General features: G+C 43.1%; 1 protein-coding gene across 5 annotated transcripts in view; it reads right to left on the reverse strand.

Annotated features, from left to right (window-relative positions):
• Positions 1 to 19,128, reverse strand: part of EPB41L4B (erythrocyte membrane protein band 4.1 like 4B) — a 183,031-nt gene extending 163,903 nt beyond the window's left edge. For 2 of the 5 annotated variants that reach the window (XM_068936194.1, XM_068936193.1), the window contains exon 1: positions 18,792 to 19,128. In XM_068936194.1, the coding sequence (XP_068792295.1) occupies positions 18,792 to 19,082 (291 nt within the window). In that variant the 5' untranslated portion in view covers positions 19,083 to 19,128. Of the gene's footprint in view, positions 1 to 17,312; positions 17,385 to 17,855; positions 18,016 to 18,791 lie in introns of those variants that run through there. The other 3 variants (XM_068936197.1, XM_068936198.1, XM_068936195.1) reach the window with 3 other exon arrangements.
• Between the last annotated feature and the right edge of the window lie 3,632 nt (positions 19,129 to 22,760).

Raw genomic sequence — 22,760 nt, forward strand, 5'->3', positions numbered from 1 at the left:
GGTCAAAGTCAGACGTGAACTCAGTTTGCCCCCTTAGCGCTTGGCATTATACTGTGGACTAGATAGGGCCTACAGCAAATCCATCCCAAAAATAGAGATACTACCTATTCGTCTGGGAGTAGGAGCCAGATGATGTTCAGGTGCTCCCGCCCACACTAAGGGAGGCTTTTTCCCCTTCGAAAAGCTTGACTAACTTTAATCAAATGTTGCATCACAGTTTGCTGAGAAGAAACTCATTTTCCATTTATCTTGCATGAATGAGAACAGTTTGTTAAGTTTACCATATACATGGCTAGCTTGCCAATAGACTCCTCGCCTCCTCCTTGCCTCCACTTGCCACTTCTACAGTAAGAACCAGAAGGAAAAAAAAGTGTTTGCATACACTGTTATAGATGAGAAAATACATAAGCAGAAATGTTTAGCTGAAGTCTCAAAGCAATTAGATGGATTAACCTAATTTTCAAATTGCAGTTCTCTCCTCCACCCTGTTACCCTACAAACAATTAAGCATTTGGGTGGGTGGGGCATATCAAACCAAGCATTACCCACACACTGATTTGAGAAGTGCTTGACAAATGTTTGGCCTTCTACGCTTACAAGCGTAAAACAAGTTGCTAGTATGCATTTAGAATACCTACAGCCTGTGTAGATTTGTTGTGGTACAAATAGAACCATATTTTAGTCATCTACTAGTTTTGTCTGTTCTTCAGCACTATTCTGAATCAAATACTTCATAGCCAGCTTCATGTAAAAAGCTGCTGCATTTTTAATTTAAGCTTATAGAGCGTTCCATTTTCTAGTTTTTGTATGCTAGAGAGTTAAACAAGGAAAGTTCATCTTTTTCACCCTACAAGGTTATCACAAGACAGTCACTTCAATACAATACAGAAAGAGTGTTAAATCAAAAGGAACTTTGTACTGCAATGCTGTAATACCTTAGTCAACTTCCAGTATTTGTGTAAGGTGAAATCGTTCTTCTAGAACAAAGTCCAAATAAAAAGGCACTACAGTAAAACTAGATTTCCCTCAATCCTAAGCAAGTACGGAGGCTCTACACAGATTCACCACTACAAAAACATAAAACAATCTAATCAAGAGCCCATTTCTCTTGTGGACAGTGTTTCACATCTCATTGTGATCAATATAAAACTCAAAATTTGCTCGTGGAGTAAGTTTATCAGAGTTTGTAGAGGCACTCCAAACATAAATCAGTACACAGCAATACCACGGAGGCAGAGAGCGCAGTGCAGGATCACAGATGTCTGACAGGGCAAGCAACAACTGCTCCCAACTCCTCAGAGAGCCAGATCAGCGCTAGACTCCCACAACATCGATCATATTACGGGCTTAGAGCCGCTAAATGACACAGGTCCTCTCAAGGTACTACAAGACAAAGAAATTTGGGGGCTCCTGGCTGGTGAAGCATGCTAAGAAAATAGACTTTCCTTATCATGTCTGAGGCACATGCTCCCAAGGTCATTACTTCCCCCAACACCACAAAACACACCTTCCTCAGTCACTGCAGTGAAGTATCAGCTGTTTTAAACTCATATATCCGGTTCTTCAACAGACAGGCTGAGCAAAAGGCGTACATATCCTCCTAGCTTGGTCACAGAGTAAGACAGCTAAAGGCAATAACATCTTAGGCAACCTCAGGCAATCTTCTGGCAACAGTTTACCAAAGCCTCAAGTCTTTCTGTCCAGGAGGAGATTACAGTCACTGTAATCTTACCACATGAACAAGAAAACACCTCCAAAGAAGATTTGGGAGCACCATAAGAGGAAGAGCAAATGCCTACAGCTAAAAAAAAAAAAGTATTACCAAGTAAAATCCTAAACTGGAAACCATCACCCAGGAGCATTAACAATAGCAGCTCCCAGCTCTCTAGCCAGCATGCATTCACCCTTTAGCTTCCCAGACAAGTTACCGAAATTTATCTCTCTAAACCCTCCTGTTGCACAGCCCAGCTCTCAGAAGACCCCAGCAAAATGCCTCCTACTACTCACGTGCATTTCCAGCAACAAGGTCCCCAGAACAAGCCTCTCAACACAGACAGTCCTAGACTTCACATGCATGCCAGCAGGCACATACACAAAGAAGCACCAGATGGTCTGGGAACTCTTGTTTTCTCAAGCATCTTGAAAATTGGATCTAGTCCACAAGCTGTTGGAGAACACAGCTAGTTGGTCATAAGAAAGGATAGCATAAAACATAATGGTTTCTCTAGTTTCCCCCTCAGGAAAATAAATAAATAAATAAATAAAAGTTTATTCAAATGTTTAAGATAGTTGCCATTCTAGTTGCAACCTGTCTTTATAATGCAACTTGTGGATTCTGGCCTAAAAGTATATCTTTAATTGGAACTTTTTCAGCATGACTCAGAACTGTCCATTTTTGCTTTCAGCAGATGAATAATCCTCCACCTGTTTTGTTGCTGTTGCTTTTCTTTTTTTTTTTTTTTAAAGAATATTGTGTTTTACAAGACCTTCTTAAAAAATTTCTTTCAATAAACATAACTTAATGCTTAAACTTCGAAAGATCAATTTGGAAAATTCAACACGAAGTCAAACTGATCCACGGTTTAGTTTCCAAGTAATGGTTGAGGTTGGAATGGGCCTCTGGAGAGCTTTGCTCTAAACTGCAACATTCTTCCCTCAGTCGAATTGTCACTCACTTCCAGCCACCCTCAAAGGCATAAGAGGTATGGGAGAAATACTCCATCACAGGATATCCACATGAAGAAATGACCATCAAAAGATCTTTTCAGCCCTAGTTTTATATGAACCTCCACAGATGGGATCTAGAAAAAGATGGCCTTTTCTAAAATTTCTAGAAACTTTCTAATTTCAGTATCAGTTTTACTATTCTTATCAATTCTGGCTCTTAGATTCTGAACATAAAGACTAGACACAGATGGAAGTAATCAGCAATAAATTAAGTGACAGCAGCATAATTTATACTACTCAGTAATGGTTTGAAGAAAACTACACCTCATAAAACAAGTCCAACTTGATAAAGGTAATAGGGAACATTAAAATAATAAGTTTCTGTAAGACGTCTGACTTGGGCAGAGATCAGCTCTTGAAGATCTAGCTTGAGCTGCCTGTCATTGTCTCCATCACTGAACCATATTGCTGAAACAACCAAGCGTTCCTTGTCCGCTTCAGGTTGATCTGTCTGACTTTGTATTGGACGAAGAGCACTCACATGATCAAGACATGGAAGCAGTAATACTTTGGGAATGGTTTGGTCTGTGTACTTGTGTGTGCCCTCAAGCCACTACTCAACAACCAGGGGTTTTTACAGTACTGGGCTTAAAGAGCTCCCATGCCCTCTGCCAGGCTTTTCCCAATTATTTAGTCCCTTATTAATGACACTCCTTTATCAAAACAATTGCCGATAAAAAAGGCTTCTGCAGCAGTGAATAAGAGTGAAACACATCTGGATGTGATCCGTGAGATGGCTTTCAGTACAGCCCCGCAAACAGCTGAAACGACAGCTGTCTGCTTGCAGCACAAGGATGGGAACAAGAAGCCGAGAACTCTTCAAAACTCATGCTGCTCATGAAGCACCCGTACTCCCAAAACATGGTCTATGAGACTGTCTGACAAAAACAAGTATTCCTAAAACCAGATGTGCGTAGTACACAAATGGATAAAAAAACAAATAAACAAAAAACACACCCACATACACAAACAATTTAAACAATTAGGAAGGGAAAGGAGGGAAGCTGCCAGCCAGCAGCACTTCCAATGCAATCCTGAAGTTCATAGTCAATCACTAGACCTTTACCCCAGGGGGAAATTAGTAAAACTGCTTCTACTGAGCTGCACAAAACTGGCAGAGTAGCAAAAGATGATGGGTCTTGCTGGTTGTATAGACTGATTTGGATCTTTTGGGGATGCAGAATTGCATCAACACACTGTATCTGAATTCAGTAAAACCAAAGGTCATACTCATAGGAACAAAAAGGTTTGGGTCATGCTTACCAGGTCAAAAATAGCACCCTGAATTTCAGCAGCACTGTAAGGACTCTGGGCTAACAACAGAAAAGCAACTGCAAATGAGCACTCGGTGTGATGCTACAGTCAAGGGAGTAAACACGATCCTTGAATGCATAAAAAGGGAACATTAAGTAAGGAGTAATGCAATTTCACATAAAATTTGCAAAGCCATTGTAAGATTGCCATGCCCAGCTCAAATGTCTGCACTTCAGGAAGTTTAGAGAAAAGTCAGAAAAAAGCTACAAAGAATAATTTCGAGTCTGAAAAGCATCTGGAAAGAGACTTTATTTAATCTATTTAGAATATCAAAGATAGGGCTAAGAGGTGAGTTGTATGCAAGTTTCACATGCCTTCATATGGAGAAGATTTTTGCCATAGTCTTAGGGCTCTGAACATGCGACTGCCCACATACCAAGAGGAAGGGTAACACGGGCCATAAAAACACCAGCTATATGAAAAGCCCTATTTGTTTTCTGGAGAGTCGACATACAAACTGAATTAGTAACTGCTTCTCATTAAAGACTCTTAAAGGCAGACAAACTAACAAATTCCAAGGAGAGAAGTTTAAGCTAGGAAGTTACAAAAGGAAGGAAGGCTCAAAATATATTCTCAGAAGGAGTTCTAAAGACCGATTAGCGAAGGAGAACAGACTAAGTGCTCACAATGATCCTTTCTGACCTTAAGTAACTCTACAGATCATAACCTATTCATATACAAGTCATCCATATGACTAATTTTCAGATATAACTTGAATAGTGATATTCCAAATGACATCGAGGAAGAACAGTTAGTTGACTTCCATTTCACATCATCACAAAAGCCTTTACAAAAACTGAGAAGGAGGAACAAGTGGGAACAAAGACAGCTGAAACTTCTGAAAAGGTCACTATGACCTTCCATAGCAAATTTTCTTAGCTTAGCAAATGTGGTAACACTATTGGGAGTAGCAACCAACTCCACGGGGCTTCAGAAGAGAAAACAAAAGATACAAACAGGTAACAACAATCCCATTGCTGATTTTTCACAAATCCTTCATTTTAATCACCGCCTTCAAAAAAATAATCACTTGTAAATTAAAAAATGCAAGAGTAATGTGGTCCTGTTAGCATGTTTAAATTTGTTTGCATTTAGTTAGGCCATATGAAAACTGTCTCCCTTCCTATCTACTGAAGTACCAAAATAATGGGAGTCATAATAAATCCTACCTACCTCAAACATCTATTCCATTCTCTACCACCAGTCAGGAACTAAGAGTCTCACAAAGGCTTTTTATATACAGATATCACTTCAAATAACACCATAAACTCAGACCCAAAACCAGAGCTGCACACTTGCCTCCTAGTACTACCTAGGGTGCCTGTTTCTGCATTTATAACCTATCATTTAGCTATAAAACACACACCAAGTTTATTAGCACTGGAGGTTATGTCCACGTACAGGACAGAAATGGAAGTGTACTCCAGAGCACACACTTCCTCATCAGCACTGTGCCCAGCCTCCCACTCCCTTGTTCCTCTAACACTGCTATCTCCGATTCTGCACAGGTGACTCAAGCTGGGATTTTCATAAAACATATTTTTCAAGGAAAACAGGTGATACTCCTAGAAATAGCGAATGGATAGCTTTTACTTGCTCCTCTGGAACTGCAATGTCTTCAGATTTTCCCTCCAAGGAATATCCTTTCACCACCACAAACTTCTGTTGGATTGCATAGGTTTAGTCAACTGCTCTAGCTTTTTGTTTATTTGATCAGTGTTTTCATTTTATGTACAAATCCACTGGTACAAAAGCAGAACTCTGCTCTCCATCTTACCTGCGTTGGCTCTGCTGGGCTGACAGACTACTATCCCACCTTATGGACTGGTACAAAAAACTTGCAGTTTTCTAAGGCTCATAAAAATGAATTACAGTCAATGTTTAAAGCCTCATATTCCCACCTTAGCATTTAATCAATGCCTACTGCTACACTACTTAAAGTTGAAGCCCGCAGGAAGGAAAAGAAGGTTTGTTGTTTAAATGTACATTTAATAAAAAGCTGTAAGAAAGTACAACGTCAAAGATGAACAAAAGTGCTGTGGCAGCAACAGCTATGAGGAAAAAAATGGGGGAAAAAAGGGCAGGTTCCATGCCCAGTTACATACTCAGACTTGGAATCCAACCCAGAAATCCTACAGGACATCAGACAGTGCTGTTCAGAGCGCTGTTCCCTGTAGGGAGAACTTCCTATACCTGGAATACTTCATGGAATCTATATTTGGTTAGCTCCCACAAGCAATTTTGTGCTGCCCTAGTCTCGACAGTTATCCTGTTAATGAGGATAGTGTATGCAATAAAGAGGAATTTGTACTCTTGAACTAAATATTGCCCTTTCTTACAACCTAACCACTCATTTGCCTTGTAGCTCACAAAAGCAGCTTTTTCGAAAATATTGCTGAAGACTTTTGTATTTAAAAGCTTTCTGTCTGCCTTAAATTAAGAAGTAACTGTTTTGATATCAGAAAACAGTAAGATGCCTTGGAAATTCGCAAAGTAAAAAAAACAATGCTCACTTTGTGGGCTATCCTTCAAGTTGGCTCCTGCACTTCAGTTTGCCCACTCTCACACCTATGAATAGCTTCTGAAAATCACAGTGAAGTAATAGGTGCTTCAGAATATTTTCTCTTGCTAGAAAGCTTCAAGCACTCAACTTACTGGAACGACAGGAAAAATTCTCCACCCCCAGTGTTACACAAAGGAGAAGCTGACAGTAATAATATGAAAAAAATCTGCTTTCCAAAACAAAAGTTTCATTAAGGAATATTTTCTATTTATGAAAGACCATCTCATCCGGTTTCACCTGACATTTTTTCAGACTACGATCATGCTGAAAACATTAGCAGATGATCCATTTTTCTCTTCTCAAGTGAGATGAAACTCTTCCCTTCCATCAGTATCTAAAACTGTAACATATGCAGGTGAAGGGAAGAAATCAATATCTCCTTCCCTGGCTACAACAATATACCAAAAGAAGTAAAATCTTTGCCAAAACAGCTGAACTTTTTTTTTTTTGAAAAATATTTTATGGTCAAATTATAAATCAAAAATATACTGGGAGCTTAATCTGAACATAAATCAAAATCCAAGCACACAAACTGAAAAAGAAGAATATCTGCTGGCAAATTTTTACACAGCAATCAAAACCCACCTATTTTTGTCTCATACTGCTGAATTTTTATACTCCTTCCCCCTCGCCCCCCAAACAGTAACACAGTATTTAACTTCAATCTTTTTTAGCTAACAAAATATACAGACAACTTATTGAACCCTTTGCTTATTTTTTCCCCATAGTTTGAAAAAAATCTTTACTATTTAAAGCCAGATAAAGCATCAGAAAGGCTACAGGATAAATTTATAATGTAAATCTTGCATCAACATGCTACACAGGAGAAAAGCAATTTTAAGCAATGCAAGTGAACAAGAGGATGGCTCAGGGGATTCAAGAGGGAAAAGAAATGAAGGTGGTGAGTAACTTCCAACTTTTTTCTAACATCTAAATTTAAGAATACTATAAAAATTTGTTTTGCAGATCATATGCTTATATATTGACTTCCTAAAATGTACTGAGTACTGCCTATGAGCCATCAAAACCCATCAATTCTAACCCCCTACCCCTTTAAGTGCCTACTTGTTGCAACAAATAATTTGAGGGCATCAAAACGTTTCTCACAATATTCAAGGATCCCCGTTTCACGCTTGAATATACGTCGCCGACTCCCTACATTACAAGTGTTAACAACAATTCATCCAACAAAATACACAACTCTCATCATATGAGAGCAGGGAAGTGAAGGGAGATAGAAGAGACATATGGACAGATGACAGCTTAAGCTATCAGCCTGAATTCAGGGGAAAGCAGAAGCACCTTACTACAGTCAACATCTGATGACTTTACTGGCCTCTACAAAAGGAATTGGTGATCTGATGATCTCTTAGTAGGCAGGTCCTCCTATTAAAAAGAAAATCTATCAAAATTAACATCTTAAGACTTCCAGTTAATTAGGCATTGCCTACTGCAAGCAAATTTGTTTTCTCATTTACTACGGTTCAGGACTGCACCCATAACAAAGGCACTGTGAAGAGCAATGGTAACACAAGCTTCTTATGTTTTGCCACTGGCATTCTTATTTCCAGCCTCAGCTGCACAAAGTTATGAGTCGAGTCTGTCCACATTTACTTCTATGCCTAATATGATCAGGCATTCTCATGCAGAATATCTTCATAGAGAGGAAAAAAAAAAAAAGTGTGTCCAAATCCGCAAAGTGATAGGAAACACCACAAAATGTTCAGAAAAGCATGTTAAAAGAGGAAAATGCAAATAATTTCAGATATTGTAAAAAGTGAGTCTAATCCTGCATGAAATAGCAAAAGGAAAAATGAGATACTAAACCAACTCAATGACACAAAACCAGAATTCCTACGTGCTACTGAGAGCTGCACACAGGATTAATTGCACAAGGCAGCAACTGGGTACATTTAAAGCCACCCTGCAGCTAGGAGTTCCACCTCACAGCTAACAAGCAGCCTTGGCGGATGACAGATGAGACAAGAGGACTCCTTAACAGACATGGAGCAGGGCAGGGAATGCTCCTCCTCAGAGGAAGGGGATGTCTATAACAAATAAAGAAACAGCAATGAAGAAAGGTTGGTAGGATGAATGGGGGAGGGAGGGAAGGACTCAAAAAACAAGCAAAAAAATCCTAACTCAAGCCCAATACACAAAATAGCAGGAAGAAGGGAGAGAAAGGTACCAAGTCTGTTGCACAGCAAACAAGTTATATTGCCGCTCTATCAAACCACTTCCTCCCCCACCCAGCTAGAGCAGAATGTCTGAATTCACATAGATATACACAGGCACCGAAAGTAACAACATGAAAGAAGATAAGGGGATACTGCCCAAATGGACATTGCGCTTTCAGGGTGCTGCCTATCCTAGTTATATGACCTATTTTTAGGAATGCCACTCTTCATTTATTTGTTTATTTCAAAGAGATAACAGACTCATTCATCATCTCTCAAAGCAGAGCACTCATGGAAGGTTCACTATTCAGAAAGAATTCCTACTCAGTAAGTAGCCTGAATATAAAACCTACATACCGAGGATTTGCATCTCTACTGAATAGTCATCTCTGTTGCAGTACAATGACTGTACACAGTAGCTGTGTTTACAGTTCTGCTTCTAAAAGTGGAAGTTTTGAGGTTTGGTCTTTTTATACAAATGAGAGCCCCCAACCTCAAATCATATCATACTACAGTTCCAGGAACTAGTATCAAAACATAAAAAGAGATATTTGAATGGCAGAAACTATCCTTGACCAAATCTGGATGGGTACAAGGGGAGAAAAGGAAAAATTTAGATTTTAACTGCTCCTTTTCTGAGAAAAGGTGAAAAACATTCACTTGGAAAATTACAGCAGGTAACATTTGAACATTAAGAAATTTTGTTCATATTTCACACCAACAATAAGGGGCTGATGAACTTAGCATGTTTATGTTGTCCATCAATATTCATTAAAACAAGAATTTGTCTGACGGTTGGGATAATGTTAAAGCTTAATGTTGTCGATTGAAATTACAGATATAAGACTCCATTTAGTGCAATGTATACAATAAGCAACTTGAAACTGAAAAATGGGAAGTGGTTTCCTTGTTTAGTCTGCTCAATTGAGGCAGAAAAAGAACTTGCCTAGCCAAGAAAGCTAAGTCACTAAACTCCTCTCAAGTCTGCATTTTTATATAAAAAGGAAACAACACATTTTCAATTACTAATACTACAAAAAAATACTGTGAAAAGCATTGTTTTTAAACAGCCAAAATATAATTTATCCTTTGATAAATTATCCTTTGAAATATCATTGCAGTGTACAGTAATTTAATTACAGATCACAATCCCTAAATTATAACACCATGCTTTTCTAGCTCTGAACATTTGATACTGGTAGGTTCACGGCAGTGCAGGTTTCTCAAAAGAGAACCAAAAAGGACCTGGACTCTGCATATACTTGTGTACAGTTATTTACATTTCACATAAATTAAATAGGATCTTCCAGTAGGATTTCCAGGCTGTATTTGTCATATGAACTGCACTACCTGTACTAAAATCGTAAGATATACAGTAACACCTCAAGTCAGTATATTTGTTGATAAACTCCTTTAAAAAAAAAAAAGGCGCTATTTGTTTGACTATACCTGTAGTTCCATAGCAACAAAGGAGTAAAGTAACCCAAACTTGAGCAGATCAGAAATGTAAAGAGCCAATATAAATTAACTCTTAATATATTTCATGCTTCATAGTTGGAGTCTGTATTTGAAACTTCAACAAATATCTCAAAATAACCTTATCACAATACAGCTAATGGTCCAGGACGTGTTTAAATTGATGCAGATAAATAAATGGAAAAAACAAATCAAATGAACAACAGATGGTCACTCTAAACACTTCATTACCCTCCAACCCCCTCCAACCCTTTATTTCTAATGTGTAAAGAGAAACAGAAAATGTGCCATATTCTGCATTGGAAAACAAATATTTAATAACAAAAAAAACCCGTTTCTCTAGTAAAGTAAAATACTAGCCCAGCAACACTGCTTATACAGTTAACAGCTGTTGCCTTCATTATTCTAGCAGAAATAGAAGAAATGCCTTATCCCTCTCTCTGTCTTTTACCTCAGGAAGGGTCTACAAATTCATTTATGCACGCGTTCTCTCCCTTCTTTTCTCAGCCTCCCTTTCCTTTCATATGATTTTTCAGGTTTGTTTTTGTAATCTCATATGAAACCATGCATTTTTAATACAAGGAGGTTTAATGTTTGATTTAACTATTTGACTAATCACCAACAACATTCTGTCTGCTCTATCACCATGAACGCTCAGGCCAAGTGGTGACCCGCAGCAGGCGTGCCCTGACAGCCAGGGGACTTTGGTAGTCAAGCTTGCTGAGTAAGCTGTCAAGTCAGCCACAGACTTTCCAGAGTTCAGATCCCTACCCACAGATATGAAAATGCATTTTGGTGGGGAAGGGACAGGAGCGAAAAGAGTTTAAAATTTCTGACAATTGCAGAGAACCACAGAAATAGTCTAATCCGGTATAAACAAATCAGGCAGAGAACTGCGCTTAAGGTCTAAAATGGAAGCAGACCTCTAGTGCTCTCCCAGAACAGACCCTTCATGGACAACTACTTCATAGCTTATGTAGCTGCTGTCAGGATGGAAAAAAAAAAAGTCTGCTGTCACAGATTGGGAAAACAGAGGGGACAAAACATCATTCTTATTAAAAAGCTAATTCAGCTACTACAATCCTGCTAGTAAACACAGAATATATATGCATAGAGAAAGTATACAGTGATGCTTGGGGAGGAGACTGCTAAGGAGAGGGGGTGGCTGGAAATGACTGGGAATTTACAAAGTGAACCTATAAAGAAGAAAAAAAAGAGACCTGTGCTTAGAGAAGCAAAGACACTAAATGAAAGCAGCCTCTCAGAGAAAGTTACAGGGGAAAGGGTATTTACAGAAGAACTACAAGTAGAAGCATAAGGAAGCATATGAGGAAGAAAAGCATGCCCTGAAAAGTTAGGGTAGAGATATCTCTCCTCTCCGTTTCAGGAAGGAAACTGGGCAGATGTAACATCCCATTCTTTACTATACCATCTCCATTTCCTTCAGCCTTTTTGCTCTTAGTCCCTTATTCTACACACCACCTTCCAGCTCCTCCTCATTTGTCTTCAAACATGTCATCACTTTTCTATTGCGAAGATCTCCTGCCAGAAGCCCTTTTGTCTTCCTTCAGAGCCATGCACTAACACCAACCAGGAACAGGATGACACCCATTAAATTCTGTCCATCAGTCTTTTTGATTTCTGCACTGCCTAGAAACTGTTCTCCTTTTTCTGCCCAGCTTGTACAGCAGCTTCTCCACGTGGATCCTCATTATGTTCCCAAAAGTAGAAATATAAAATATAAAACCACACTCATCCGGTAAGCCCATGAGAGAAAATGCTACTCTAAGAACAATTTCTTCTTTAGGATATCTTCCTTCACTTAGCTGAACAGCTGCTGTTTTGTGGGCAATACCTGGAGTGACCTTGTATTCTCGTATTCATCCTGCATCGTGTATTTAATTGTGCACGTTGCACTTCCCAAGCTCTGTTTTACCGTTCTCCTACTCCCATTCTTTGTAAACTCATTTCTTCCGGTACTACATTCTGCAATCCAAACAGAACTAGTCCTCTGCTTGCTCTTCTGCATGGTCCGCACTTCCAAAGTTGCTTTGCTTTACACTTTGGATTTCTTCCCTGGTAGGAACTTTTTACATGCCCAGTCAGGCGTTCTCTTTTTCTCTTTAAAACCACTACTAAGAGCCTGAGGCCACAGGCTTGCTACTCAACAATTTAGTCTAGAACACAACCATAGGAATAAAACCATATTAGAGGTACCTTAGCTACACATAAACACGTATTTTCTAACAGTCCTATACTTCCTTCTTGTTGACCATTTCCATTCAAATCCATGGTGGCTTTCAGAGTTTCACCAGTGTGCATGATCACATATTTAAGACCTGTGCAAACAGCTGCTACTAAAAGGCATTTTTATGTTATCAAACTGTGGTCCAGCCACAAAAACCAATAGCATTTTACAAGAATTTAATCTTCTCCCCATCTCTTCAAACGTATAAGCAGTCTATTAGAGAACTGGTACCAGAGGCATCCATACTTTTGTCTTTGCTGTACACTGCTTTCACTGGCTTTCTCTCCATTATTGATTGTCAGCTTTCTACAGCAAGGATCCTAATATCCTGTCTATCTGTACAGGACTGAAAAAAATGGTATTGGCTTCCATGAATAACTAATGGAACTCACAAGTAGAATTTAGCTAACATATGCCTAAAAAAACTGCTTATTGTATCTCTATTTTACTATATATTGTCAAAATGTTTTTTTTAAATCTGCTGAGGATTTATTGAGGATAATTGGTGAACACGTTAAGGGCCAAAATTCCCTGTTCCCTCTCAAGAGCTTAACACATCATACATTTCTGAAGCTCAGCTGCAGTCACATAGGCATACCCTGTCCCATCCCTGTCTCACTGGGGCTGCAGATGTCCCTATATTTTATCATGTAATTCCACTATGAATGCTTTTCACGTACATTCAGTATATAGAGCAATGATTCAAAGTACACGGTACCCACACAAGGTAATTAAAGACTGCTGCCAGAAGACAACACACAAGCTCCTGACTACAGTTACCTGATCAGAGCAATAAGGTAATGAAAAGGCATTTCAACACAAGTGGCAGAAGCAAAATACCTAACTACTAAAAACTGAGCTTAATCAGTTTAGGAAGGGGATTTTAGGAGCTGGTGGTGCCCACAGCACTTAATGAACACAGGAACTCAACTCCCTTCCAGTCCATTTTCCAAATATTCCAAATATTCTCCAGTAAGTATTCTAATTTTAAGTTGTCAAAAGGTAACTTCTACATAAAGAAGGTACATAGCCAATTTAAGTGATAACAGTTTTAAGGAATTAACAATAAAAAATTCTGTTCCTTCCTGCTATTCTTTTAAAAACGTGCATGTATACGTGCACATATATATATGTGTCTGTGCATGTATGTATTTGGGTTTGTGGGAGGAGGGGGGTAACTCCTCAGTTAGGATACTCCCAAGAATAACTTGAAAGTTATTCTTCTGAAGTTATTGTCTTCTTGCATACTAGCATATTTCTCTACAGTTTGTGTTTATGAAATGTCACTAAGAAATCATTTGTGATGTCAAGAAACGAAAAACTGAACTGTTTTCCTCTCCCAATATTTACAACTTTATAAAGTCAGATACAATGACTAATAACTGCGAGATAGAGATGACTACTCCAGAATTAATTTAGCATTTACTTTGATATAAGCATACAGGCCAGCTAAAAAGTTTTGTTATGTTTACGTTACTCCAACAAGAAAAGAATACAATGTATTGAAAACTACTGAGATTAAAAAAGGGTATTGAAGAACATTTACTATCCTTATCTTGAAGTGTTTCCATAGCAGCTGAGATAATTATTAAATCAGACACACCAAGAGGAAGGCAAAGAAATAATACAAAAGCTATCCACCTGAAAACACGACCATAGATTCAAAACGTTAGATTTGACTTATTCATTGAATCATTAAACATCATCTAGTCTCCAATACATCACATACATCTTTGTAATTATGCTTAGGGCAGCACAGAAATTTACTACAGCAAGGAGTTTGTTAGAAAGGAGTATTTACGACAGACACTGCTTTGACTGCTGTGGCTTCACGTCAAAAAATGGTGGCTTGCTATATGTGCTTTGCAGGATGAGGATTTCCACAGTAGAGTAAGTTTACTAATTGTTCCCACTTTTATCCCACTTAAACAAAAATCAAACACTATACACAAGCTCTTTTTCCTTTCCCTCCAGAATCTTATCACACATTGTGATTTTCCATGGCATTAGAAAACAGGAACATCAATTTCTGCTACTCTGGACTATCCCACTGAGTAGCCATCTTTCATACCCTCCCTTTAAACTTTCATAAAATGCCCTGAACTAAAAATCAGTCTCAGTTTTCAAAAGGCCAACATCCATAGCTTAAAGTCAACAGATGAGGCTTTTCAGCCTCATCTAAGAGCCATCTAGAAACTGATCTATTTATGTATTACCCAGCAGGTATTATCACCACTGCGCAAACATCAAGGCTCTTCCTGTGTATTCTTCATGTAACAATGCAGCATCATCTGTAACCACTTTTTCTTTAAAGTCACAAGTCCTCTAGAGCAAGCCTCTAGAAAAGGGGAAACAAGAATATTTTGACAGCGGCGCATAAATGGTCTTTCATCTACCTACAGCCAAGTCACAGAAACTAAACAATGGCTTCTATATAAATGAAGATGCAACACAAACAACACTTAAATATGCTCTCAATGGTAAAAAGCAATACATACTTATGTTGGAGGACGGAAAGGACAGTTCTAACCTAAGTACTTTTCTCCTTACATCAGTTCTCATAACTGGATTTCAGAGGCATACACATGTGGTTTCAGGTCAACAGGAAGTAATGACAGCATTTACACTCTCCCTTCTCATGGGAAATTACCCCACAGCAACAGATCTGGTAAACTGCCATTCACTTCTCCACAACAGATCCAACCTTAAAAGCATCTCAGATTCAATGCAGGGCCCTGAGGAGCTTAAAAAGCCATGGGGTTTAAAAAGCCATCTAGTGCATTATTCTATTCAGAAAGAACAATTGCAAAGTACACAATTTTGGTCTTAAGAGCAAATGCAAAATCCAGTATCATTAAGCAATCCTTGAAATTTCATGTGAGAAGCTGAGTACAAAAATTATCCAGGTTTATCCACTATGCTCAGAACAACGTTATGTTTACATTTGTTTAGGAACAGCTGAGGAAGAAGCAGGGGCAGGAAAGCCAGAGAACAGCTAAGAGTGAAAGAGTACACAGCACCTTTGGTGAGCAGGCTAACAGATGGAGCAGGCAGAGGAGGCCCTGTGTCCCTGAAGTAAAAAGAATAAAGTGCAAGTATCCCAGGAGGAAGTGGGCGTGGAAATGCAGATAAACAAGAAAGATTACTTTGGTCACAATACTGCTATGCAACCTAAAGAACAAGCCAAGGAAGGCTTCAGAGGTGAAGGTAGAGCTCTACCACCATGAGCAGACAAGAGCTTACAACTGTAACGTTTCTAATACAGATACTATCTCATAAATGCTAATTTTAATCCTGCAGATAGTATCAGCCTACTGACGTACAATTTATTTTTCCTACAATACCACCTCCTCCCACGCAGAGGAAACACTGGAGCAGAATCTCATACATTTACCTTGGACAAAAGTTTTGGGAGTTTTAGCTTTACTCGAATATTGACAAATCTACAAAAAACCTTGAAACTTTTTTCTGCACATTAAAACATGGAAATTTTTCCTTCAGTCGTGCCTTTTCTGGCACTCCTCCAGACAAACAAATAGATTCTGTGGTCTTTATGAAATGTAAACAACCTTTAAATTATTTCCAAGTGAAGTTTCAGAAAGCAGTTTAAAAGGTTTTAGTTAAAAAAAAAAAAAAAGGTATCATGCCCTCATATCAACAAGTTGCTTTTAGCATTGGAAAGTCAGCTCGGGTGTAATGTCAACAGGTAGGAAAAAAAAAGCACATTTTACAGATGCCAGTATTTCCTGAAGTAAGGGGCTGCAAACACCACCAGCAGCCCAGTAAAGTCCTCAGCAATTACCCACACGCTTGACTATGGGTAAAATGCCTTGCTGATGATCAAGAGATCATGCTCATCCTCTCCACAAAACTTGGGCTGAAATTGAGAGAAACCACCATATGTTTTTTAATTTATAAAAAAAGAGATTGCCCAATTCATTCAGGTTAATAAGTACTATACCACAGCTTCCAAGCTTTGAAACACATTCTGTTTCAGGCTCTAATCCTATTAAAAAAAAAAAAAAAAAAAAGGCACTTCAAGGCTCAGAGAAACTTTACTGATCAACTTTTATAAATAGTGCAATGCTTCTTTCAGGTTTTCTAACCCTCAGCATGGGTGTTACTTTTTATGAAAGAAAGGGAAAAACATGAGGATCAGAAATGTAACTCAACAGAACTTTTCTTATTCCTCAAGATGTCGATAACTATTATGAGCTCCAGAGTCCTCCACCAACCTAGGGATTTCAGGGGAAAAAATTGCTAACTTATTATCCTTTCTATGGAGAAATGAACTGCAACCACCAAATACGCAGCTCATGCTCTGAAAACACAGCTAAACTTAGCTTGGACACCACAATTCAGGCAAACGTGCTCTACAGCTTCTTTACCAGACCAAGCTGATTTTTCCATTTATTTCCAATACTAAAGGACCAAGGAGAGTGCCACTACCTCATTTTCTGATGCTTCAAAACCACAGGCTCTACAACAATAGGTGAATTCTGAGAAATCAGAGGCAGTATAACCTAGCCTGAAATATTTATTGAGCTTATCTACACAGACTTCTATAAGCAAATCCTTAGCGTGCTGATAACTTGTCTTCGGATTATTCAAAGGCTTCATTAGAAAACATTTGCACTGAGGTGTAAAAAGGACTACAGCAAGTTGTGAAGGAGATCCCAAAGGGAAAGCTATATTAGCACCTCCAATATGTAGAAATGTGTGATTTAGTCTGTAAGGAAAGAGACTTGATCATTCTGAAGCAAGTTATCTCTTGGTGGCTCTATTCATGAACTCTTCCTCCACTGACCTGTAAAAGAGTCACTCCATCTTCTTTAAGTGGAAATTATCCAGTTGCCAAATTCCATGTTTTAGTTAAATGCTGTGAATATACACAGATTATTAATATGGAAGGCTCCTAATAAAACTCAAAAGGTGTTAACACCACCTCCTTTCTCTTTCATGCTGCTAGATATAAAAGCAGTGAGTAGTTAATCATGTTCTTACAGTCATTACTATTAAGTTCCCCACTTCTTCTTAGAGACCAAGTCTAATGGAAGGCGATTATTTGGTTTGAAATTGACAGAAGACAAAATGTTTTATAAATATGATAAACGATAACCCTTCATGGGGGCCTTGCTTGTCAGTAGGGAGGGAAAGAATCAGTTTAAAAAAAAAAAAAAAGGTAGGTACCTTGAATAAACATTTAGAAGCTATGGGAATGAAAACAGCAAAAACAAAATCTGTAAACTAATGTTATATGCCACGCAGCTTCGTTTAACAAGAAGAGAGAGACACACAACAGCCTCCGGAGATGCCGAAGCGTTTACAAACCAGGCAAACGAGAACAAACCAAACGTCAGGAGCCAGCACCGTCCCTTCCTCATTCTTTCAGGGCAACAGCAGGAGGGAGGAAAGTTCAGCGGCGGGCACCGTCCACACACCCTTGCCGGGGCCGCCGGCCGCCCAACGGCCGCCCAACGGCCGGCCGGGCTCGCGCTGGGCCGGCGGGCAGGGGCGCCGCGGGGGGCCGGGCTGCCTGCCCGGGCCTGCCCCAGACCCCGCGCCGCACGCGGCGGCCGCTCGGCCGGGGCGAGGGCAGGGCAGGGCGGGCACCCGCGGCAGCGCCCGATCAGGCCTCGCGCCAGCGCCCCGCGCGCTTCAGGCAGCCGCGACTATCCCCGACCGGCGGCATAACAACAACAAGAAAACCATAAAAACATAAATAAAGAGGCAGCGGCGACGCCGCCCCCACGGAAACGCCGCCTCCGCAGCCCCCCGTCCCCGCCGCGGCGGGCGGAGCGGGGCCTCCCCTCCCCTCGCCGCTCCGCGGCTCCCCCCGCCGGCGCCACAGGTGCTGCGCGGGGGCTCGGCCCGCCGCGGCGAGCCGCAGGGCAGAGAGGCGAGCAGCGGCGGCGGCGCTGCTCCCCGGGCCGCCCCGCAGAGCCCCCCCCGCCCCGGCGCCGCAGAGGGCGGCCGCGGCCAGCACCCCGCAGCTGGGGCGCCGAGCAGGAGCGGGAAGGGGGGGGGGGGGCGCGGAGGCAGGCGGCTCCGGCCGGCCGGGGCAGCGGGGGCGGCCGCGGGGGAGCGGCACGCCGGGCGGCGCGGGGCAGGTGCGCGCAGGCGGCGAGCAGGGGAGGAGGGAGCGAGGCTCGGCCGGGCAGCGCGGCGTGCTGCTCAGCCGCGGAGGGGCACGCGGGTGCCTGCCGCCGGGCGGGGGGGGATGCGGCGCGGCGGGCAGCCGCCGAGACTGCTTCGCAGGCAGGGGAGGCAGGTGCACGTTACTCACCGGCAGCTCCACGCTGACTTCGGTGCCGTCCAGGAGGAGGACGCGGCACTGCAGCACCGGCTTGCTGTCGCCGGCGGCAGGGATGTGGACGGGGGCTCCGGCGCCGTGCACGACCCCGCCGGGGTGCGGCGAGGAGGGGAAGCCTCCGGCGGCAGCGGCGGCGCCTCGCAGCCCCCCGTCCCGCTCGTCCCCCTCGCCGCCGAGCCCCCCGCGCCCGGCTCCGCGCCCGGCTCCGCGCCCGTAGCGCTGCATCGACCGCCGGCCAAAGGTCCTGCGCAGGAACCGCAGCATCCTGGGGGCGCCCTGCCCGGCCGCGCACACCCCCGAGCCCGCAAGCTCCGCGCCCGGCCCCGCGGCGCCTCCCAGAGCAACGCAGCAGCGCCGCCCGCCGGGAGCCAGCCCGCGCCGGGCGCCGGCCGGCCCGCCCCTGCCGCCCGCTCCGCCCTCTGCACCGCCACGGCGCGGCACGGCGGGGCGGGGCGGCCGCGGCTCGCTCCTCCTGCCGCCGCCGCCGAGCGGGCGAGCCCGAGCCGCGGGCAGGGGGAGCTGCTGAGGCGGCCGACGGCAGCCACCTGTGGCGGCGGGTGGGCACGGCCGGGCCGCTCGCCTTTCGCCGCCGCCGCCGGCCGCGACCCCGGGAGGGCGACGGCGGGGGAAGGCGGCACCTGCCCCGGCCGTTGGGGCGGCCGCGCCGGCCGTTGGGGCGGCGCCTGCGCGCTGGCGGCCGCCGGCGGGGCGGGGCGTTGCCGGCCTCACCTGCGCCGCGGGCGCGGCGCCCTGTGGGCGACCACGGTCCCTTCACCTCGGGACGGGACGGGACCGGGGGGCCGTTTAGTAGCAAGTTAAAAACCAAGCGGGGCAGTGAGCCCTCGAGGACCAGCAGCCAACGGCGCCGGGCCCCGCGAGAGGCCGCCTGCGAGGTGCGGCGGGAGCCCAGGGCCCCGCGAGCAGCCTCGCCGCTGCTCCGCCGACCGGTTGTGCCAAAAGGCCTCGGTGCGGCACGGGGCAGCGCTCCCACGCGTGCCAACGCTCCCACGCGTGCCTTTTCCAGTGCTCGTCTGGTCCCTAGCTGGAGCGACGGGGCGCGAGGGCGGGAGCGCGGCGCGGCGGCAGGGCGGCGGCAGGGAGCCTGCAGGCCTTCCTCCCGCCTCGCTCCCTTTCGCTCGCGCAGCTGCAAGTGCGGAGGCCGAGCGGCTTCCCTCGGGGGCGGCGTCGAATCCGCCGACGCGCATGCTCTCGCAGCCGGCTGCCCTGCCGGGTCGTGAAGTGTTTGTCCTGGCGGTGGGGAGGAGCACCTCTGCTGAGGCACCCGCTGGGTGTCAAATACTGGAAGTGAATCACCTCTCGTGGGAACGAGGAGCGGGACAAATCCTGTCACCCTGTGGTCAAACGTGCTCTGAGGGGCTCCGGACTGAAATAATTTCCTGCTTCTAAATTTTTTTTTTTTTTTACTGTACGTTTATTCCACTTAACCTCACTTCTAGGCCAGTTTACACTGGCGTTGTCCTATTAGATATTCCTAAGGCCTGCCAAAAGGTCTCAGCTTGTCATTTTGTATTGAGACTTGATATTATTAGTTAACTGCCTGGTGCTTCTGCATCCTTTTCTGTGTTTCTTCAACACACTGGCTCAGATCTTGAAGCATCTAATCAGCCAAGACTGTCACTAACTGCAAGATATTTGGCACCGGTGCGTCCACAGCCCTTCTGCCCTGCGTAGCTACGTGTAGCAGAGACACTGCTCTCTCTCGAGTCAGCTACATTAACCCCAGCGCAGAGGAAAAGGGGGAGAAGGGAGGTCTGGCATCACTCAGGACTGGCCTAGCAGAAAACTGAGCAAAGCTTATGCAGTGCTAAAAGCACCTTCTCTCAGCTCTGGGACTCCAGCCCCTCGTCTCTCTCAATATTGGTCACGAGAATAAAAGTCTGGTATTTTAACGTAAAACCTAGGCTTGCTTGACGTGCGTTAGCAGCACGCATGATATAGGCCAGTGGCCAAACCGGAGCGATGACGCTGTATTTATAGAACAGCCATAGAGATGTTGACATCCCATTAAATCTCATATTAAATGTGAGATAAAACTCAGGCTAAAGGACCTTCTAGGAAGAGCTGGTGGTGGGAGGAAATAAAGCTGGTTCCTTAGTACCCAGCCTCCTTGGAGTGAAACAACTCTGCCATTATCTTGTATCGTGTTACCAGCTGAGCTATCTTTAGGCTAAGCCATGAAACAAGAGCCTCCAGCCACTGCGGGTTCGGAGGGTTCCATGACACATTTATTGCAAGATAAGAGGTATTTAAACCAGTATTTACATTCTGCTCAGTACTTTTACATCCTGCCTGTCTGCATTCTCTCTCCCTTTTCAACTAGGAGAGCCCTGAAGTGATGCTATTTGCTGTTACAAATTCCCTCCTCAGAGTGACTACGACTTGCCTGCTTTACAGGTCCAATGAGAGGCACAAGCTTAAGTGTAGATCCTTCTACAGTCCTCAGCTGGGCTGCTAAGTGCATCACTTTTAAATCTCTATCAAAATAGCCCTCCGTTGCAGCATCTGCCTCTTGTGGAGTTCTCCCATCTCCCCTGAAGTCCTGAGTTTCATCCCTGGCACAGTGTCATCCCTTTGTCCTAACCAGTATGGCGGTTCTGGTAGTCACCTCTGCAAGTAACCAGCCTTCTTGACATTTTTGTCGTTATACTAATTAGAGTGTAACTGGGAGAGCAGTCATCAAAATCCACTTACTGGCAGCAAGATGAGGGGTCTTTAACCGTTGGCAACACTGTTGGCGGCCATGGCTAAATAACTAAATAAAAGGTGCAATGTGGTAAGCAATTTATTGCTGACATTTTATTCAGAGTTTTGTCTGGATTCAAATCTCCGACTGCTTTTTTAAAGCTTCATAATGGAGGCAGCTACTTAATCGGGAGGGTGAGCTGACTACCAACATAGCCCCACGAAGAGACTTCTACTGTACTGTGTACATGTTTCCTGTCTAGAAATTAGAGACCTCTTTCTTGCCTTGCTTTTTGTCACAGCAGTCATATTTATGAGTTTTTCCTGTCCTGGCAGGCTTTCACTAGCTGCAAAGGAGTGCTGTAAATTTGCGTGCAGCTAGGGTTTCTTTTTCTGCAGTTCTGAAGAAATGTTTTAGGTCTTTACTGAGTAACTGAAACAGACTCGTGTTTTGCAAGCTTCTTCCTGGAATACGTTTTATTATAGTCAGGACTAAAGGAAACTTGCGTAAAAGCATTCAAACAAAAGCAACTATTGGTGTGAACCCAAATGTCTATGTTAATAAAACTAGAGGGAAAAAAGCTAGAGAAGATATGATATGCATTTACTTAGTCTCTCAGACATTAATTTGTTGGGGGGGTGTTGTTTTCGAAACCTATAAATGAAATGAAATTGTTTTGTGGAAAAAAAATCATTAAAGGAGATACTTTTCAGCATGAATATTCATTGGATTATGACATTCAGGTAGTGCATGGCAGTTATATCTGTTTATTTTCCCCCAAAGCAAGTCAGTTATATTAGCAGGCCTAATTTCACTGCCTTTCAGGATTGCACTGTATACAGATACACATCCAGAATAAAATGCAGAGGTAACTCTGAGCTACAAGGCTAAGGCTAATTTGCATTTCTATGCCACCTTTCAAATACAAAGATCCCAAAGCAGTTTTCTTTAAAGAGAACAGAAAATTGTCTGTAGAACTGTTTTATCAATACTGAAATGCAGCAGCTGATTAGCAGCAGAGAACCCTAAGAATCTCTCTTATATAACTGAAATGGAAATAAGAATTTGGCCAGGCAGAAAGTAACGATGCAAATCATAACATGGCCAGGATGTTGGGGCTAGCGGCTGTATTCCTGCAAAAGGTACCACACGGTCATAGGTAGCCAGGACTTTCCTTTATCTACTATCTCCTCCAAGTGTTACAGAAGAACCACATTAGGAAACAAATTTAATTCTGC

Source organism: Struthio camelus, chromosome 2 (assembly GCF_040807025.1).
Source record: "Struthio camelus isolate bStrCam1 chromosome 2, bStrCam1.hap1, whole genome shotgun sequence".
NCBI lineage: Eukaryota > Metazoa > Chordata > Aves > Struthioniformes > Struthionidae > Struthio > Struthio camelus.